Source organism: Bidens hawaiensis, unplaced genomic scaffold, assembly GCF_021521415.1.
Source record: "Bidens hawaiensis isolate Kalapana, Puna unplaced genomic scaffold, B.hawaiensis_p1.1 tig00009327_1, whole genome shotgun sequence".
NCBI lineage: Eukaryota > Viridiplantae > Streptophyta > Magnoliopsida > Asterales > Asteraceae > Bidens > Bidens hawaiensis.
In genome coordinates, this window is record NW_027491688.1 from 812954 (window position 1) to 818146 (window position 5193).

The 5193-nt window shown below is 32.9% G+C and overlaps 1 protein-coding gene across 1 annotated transcript; it reads left to right on the forward strand.

The window, feature by feature from the left end:
- The first annotated feature begins 577 nt into the window (after nucleotides 1-577).
- LOC143532033 (protein RADIALIS-like 4) lies at nucleotides 578-1867 on the forward strand. The gene is made up of 2 exons (XM_077027188.1): nucleotides 578-939; nucleotides 1583-1867. Exons 1-2 carry the CDS (start codon nucleotides 662-664, stop codon nucleotides 1605-1607), a joined length of 303 nt encoding a protein of 100 aa, XP_076883303.1. The 5' UTR covers nucleotides 578-661; the 3' UTR covers nucleotides 1608-1867.
- The last annotated feature ends 3326 nt before the right edge of the window (nucleotides 1868-5193 follow it).

A 5193-nucleotide genomic window follows, 5' to 3' on the forward strand; every position in this document is an offset into this window, starting at 1 on the left:
TTATGGACAAAACGGACAATGTTGATTGGTATGAGGGTCGGATGTTACATTTGTCCTCACATATCATTTTAAGATCATAACGCTAACCTCTCTGAAAGTGGCATCAGTCGGTAAATAAACATCCAATGCGCGTGGACTAGAGAAAACTTTTTTTATAAAGGTATCATATATTTCATCAAGAGAATAGAGAATGATTATTTAAACTTTGAACAATGTCCAACCGAAGATAGCATAATATCTTACACTGTCGAATTCATGCTGTCAGCGCATCTATCTTCTATCCTAATGGGTGGGCTTTGAATTGGGGATCTAATACCATGAGCTAAGGTAATAATATGTACTATCATAAAGCCACTTATTATAATAACAAACAAGAATATTAGACTTTCAAGAATATATAGTGTTTATTAATTACCACTCTTTAGAAAGTAACTAGCCTCACTTGCTTATGTTGGGGGTTGCCAATGGACCGAATAACGTGACAATATTGTATGTTTATAAAAAAGACATTTTTATTCTGCAACTTGCTCCACATTGCATCTTTCTCTTCTTATTTATAGGGAGGCAGCATGGCAATCTAAAGCATACCATCTCCTTGACTTCAGTCTTCAGTTCTCCTTTGACTGAGACATATTGTATCTTTTGACTTTAGTTTTCTATAATGGCATCAAGCTCTATGACGTCTTCACGTAGCTCCAGGTCCAACTGGACACAGAGACAGAACAAGCAGTTTGAAGAGGCTTTAGCTTACTACAACAAGGACAGCCCTGACAGGTGGCATAACATTGCAAGGGCTGTAGGTGGAAAGTCAGTTGAGGAGGTGAAGAGGCATTATGATATCCTTGTGAGGGATATCATGCAAATTGAAGCCGATCAAGTGCCTTTACCTAATTATCGCAATATTGGAAGCACCGGGCATGGATTCGCAAATGAACAAAGGTAGTTTTATTGTTTTTTCAGTTTATGTATTTAGTATAGATGACAAGTCAGAATAATAATGATACAAAGAACATTTTTAATGATGCGTATGTGATCATAATACAATGTGTTGCTGAAACAAATGGCGATCACACGCAGGATGCATGTGTTATTCGATTATTTAGGAATTTAAAAGAAACCACTTGAAATCCAATCTTACTTGTTTTGGGACATGCTCATGCTCAAAACCTATGCTTTAAGTGCATGTTATATATATAATATTAGCTAGTGACTATCTTGATAAGGGTGGACACATGATGGACCAGTATTTTATAAACTTATCACATTCTTCAACACTTTTTTATTAATCTCAAGTTTAAAATCATGACAGTTTTCCTTGGATCTGACTACAAATATTAGTCGGCTGTTTACATTCATTAAACAACTTTTTTCTACAAATAGGTCGGTTGCCATGTTGTGTCAAGTCAACTGCCAAAAACATGTGCTCACCTGAGCACATGTTGAGTCATATGTTTGATGTTTTCATATTTAGGAAACTTTACACATGTGACATCAGCAAGATATATTTTATAAAAAAGCATATAACAAAATCTGTAAAAGTGTTAGCCTTTATTTACTTATTCAACTGTTGAATTGCCAACAGGCTTTTGAAGAATCTAAAGCTATGAAGCTATGGACAGCTATTACAAGAATAACAAGGTTATGAAGGAGGAGCAAATAGGGTTAAGAGGAAGAATGGTGGATTATATGTGTTTGTGTGCATTATTATCATTATGTTCTTGATTTGGTCATGATGTCATTGCAGTTTAACTCAAAGATGGAGTTTAAATTTGCAGATAATGAATGACAAGTGTTATGTTGTAATATTTTCTTAATTGTAGTGTATTATCAAGTTTATGATTGTATAACATTGTGTGGCATTCATCTATATATCATACCATTGTTAGTGCAAGGAGCTAAATGCACCTACAAAAATATGTCCAGGCACCTAACGCGTCTCATTTATGTAAATGCATAAAAATACTCATCTCGAGTCCTGTAAATGTCCTTTACCAATACTTACATTTTCTAATCATCATCAGTTACATTTATCTTTAATAATCAAATCTCTTTTTATTAATAATCCATTCTTTATTTAAATAAAAATTATAAAATATTAAACCTAAAAATTAAAATATTTGTATACTAAACTATTGTTTTAAAGTTGTTTTTAATGTAGCATTAATAAATTAATGTTTTTATATAAAAATAGCACACATTTTTGTTTTTTACTCAATTACCACATTTAAAATGTAAATAAATGTATTGTGCAAGTCACTGAAGCTTAGAGAGCGCGGGGCACCTAAATAGGTAGGGTGTATAGCTTTCAAACCACATGGTAACACTATCGCCATCTCATATGAGTAGGTTGCATGGCTTCATTCCATGACAAATGTTTGTCACATAAAACCGATTCCATTACAAGTATTGGAGAATTAGAATGAATTAATAACTACTTTATTGCATATGTGAGTAGGTGCTATAAATGATTTTGCAGTTTGTGGGTACTTAAGGGTATAAATGAAGTGGTAGTGTAGGATTGGCCGATGCATGGGTGGTACAATGCCTCTTCCTCCCTTATATCAAGTCTCGAATAGATAATTAAACACGAATTAAACGACTCACTCTCGTTTATATTAATAAGAAAATATATCTCAAAAAAGCTTATTACAACTATCAAAATCTAACTCGGTTTGACTTTTGATGAACCCTAACTTGGTTGCATCTCATCTCTTGACAATCTATAATGTCTAACCGTAACTTGATTTACATAGACTAACCTGTCACACCCCGACCAAAGGCGGAACATGCCGGGGTGCAACGTGATTGGACAAATACACAAGACACTATTTAAAGTGACAATATTTAATCAACTCATTTTATTTCAACAAATCAATAAACAACACATCTCGTCCACACAAACAAGTTGAATACAAGTAGCAATTATGTTGTTCGTTTTACTAATATCCTAATAGTCTTGGTAACGTTTTCATCAAGTTCCCGAGTCAACAAAAGTCAAACTTGTAACATTTCATAAAATAAAGTTTGTCAACACAAAGGTTGGTGAGCAATTCATAAGTTTGAGCATATAAGTATATAGTTATAAAAAGCCACAAAACTTATATACAAAACAATAAATAAAAGCAACAACTTGGATAAATTGACAATCGCTAATAAAATTACGTTAGCGCCACCTAGCTACAAGGGGTTGCCAAGTAGTATAGGATTTAATAGAATATCGTTAATTGCATTACGTTAACGACACCTTGCTACAAGGGGATGCCAAGTAGTCTAGGATTTATAGATTCAACCAACCGAAAGCGATAAACACATAGACATATAGCATAGAACACCAAATCAAGCAAGTATTTAAGTAATGTATACAATCACGTTTGTGGGTTTAAGATTCAAGTAAATAAAACATTTAGTTTGATAAGTATGAAATGTCACCCAAAACGGAAGATGGAAAAAGGGGTATGAAAGTACTCACCTCGATTGATGAATTGAGAAACTAAATAAGTGATTGACATATAGAAAGCTTGTAAACGAAACGAACGAATACGACTTGAAAGCTAATTGAAAACGAATAAATAAAATATATTAATGAACTTGAAACCATAATGAAACTATATTGGAAACATTGAATGGGACGGTTCGGTTGTAAATCGGATTATCGGTTAATTTGTTAATGTGGTTAGGGACTCGTACTTAAATGAAAATTAAAATAAAATAATATTATTTTATTGGGCTTTTAAATAGTTAAACCAATATTAAAAGAAAACAAGACGAGTTTTAAATCAAGAGCTCAGTTGTATAAAAATGAACTGATAATAAAGTTTATAATAATATTATTAATGTTAAAGATAAAAATGATAATAATGATTTTAAAATATGTTATATATATATATAGATATATAAGTTAATGATAATAACCATAACTATTACTAATAATACTAATATCGTATAATAATTATATCAATAATTATTATTAATAATACTATTAATAATAGTTAAAGAATAAAATCTTGGTATAAATTTAAAGTGTTGTTGATAAAATAGTAATAATAATAAGTAATGTTGATAGTAAATAATATTACCATACACGATGTTGGTTTGATTTCTTAACGAGTTCACAAAATAACTATAATGATATTATTGCTAATAATTAATGATAATAATATGAAGATAATAATAATATGATCTTTAATAATATTAATAACAACTTTAATATTTATAATAATAATGATAATAATAATAGTTTTGTTAAAATATAATAGTAATAATAATAATAATCTTGTTAATAATAATAATGATAATACTAATAATAATCTAGTTAATAATAATGATAATAATAATAATAATAATAATCTAGTTAATAATAATAATAATAATCTTTACGTATTTATGTTAATATTAATAGTAATAATAAATTTATTAAGTATAACAAGAAAACAATACCAAAAACCGATCTAGGATGGCCCGAACTCGAGACCTCTAGTTTAATAACTAACGTACCAACCAAACCGAACCAATATAACAATTTGTTAAACAACTCAAAGTTAAACCCACAATTGTTAATTTACCTATTAGTTGTTCACGAGTCATGGCTCTATACCGAGGAATGAAACGAGTCGCACCTGCCGGAGACGGAAACCGAGAGAGAGAGAGAGAGAGAGAGATTACGGGAGAGAGAGAGAGAGAGCAGAGAGAGATAGAGAGACGGTGAGAGAGAGAGAGAGAACGCCGAGGGAGATGGAAAGGTTGCGGTACACCGGTGGCCGGTTTTCCGGCCACCGGAAAAACGTGTAGAGGGAGAGGGCTCGCCGGATTTACGAAGGAAGGGAAGGAGAGGCAGCGGGGGTATGGTGGTGGTGTATCGGAGGTTTTTGGCGTCGCCGGAGGTTCCGAGGTCGCCGGACCGTTACCGGAATCGAAAGAGATGAAGAGGGTGGCGGCTGGTGTGATGGCTACGATGAAGGTGGTGGTGTTGCCGGAGATGGTGGTCTTGCCGGAAAATCGGACTCGCCAGAGCCGATTCCGGTCGCCGGAATTTCGAGAGAGAAAGGGGTGGCGGCTGTGAATGATATAAGGTAGGGTTAGGGTTTTTTTGATTAAATAGGTGGGTTATAAATATTACCCCTTTGGCCCCTCAAGTTCTTATAATGGTTTATAACGAGTTTAAATGTTTCCAAAGTTATAACGAGTTTACGAAAA

Excerpts from the sequence above, each read along its gene's own strand:
- LOC143532033 (XM_077027188.1), top strand. The coding sequence starts at position 662 with ATGGCATCAAGCTCTATGACGTCTTCACGTAGCTCCAGGTCCAACTGG. Across the intron at positions 940-1,582 it reads GGATTCGCAAATGAACAAAG|GCTTTTGAAGAATCTAAAGC; the intron begins GTAGTTTTATTG and ends AATTGCCAACAG.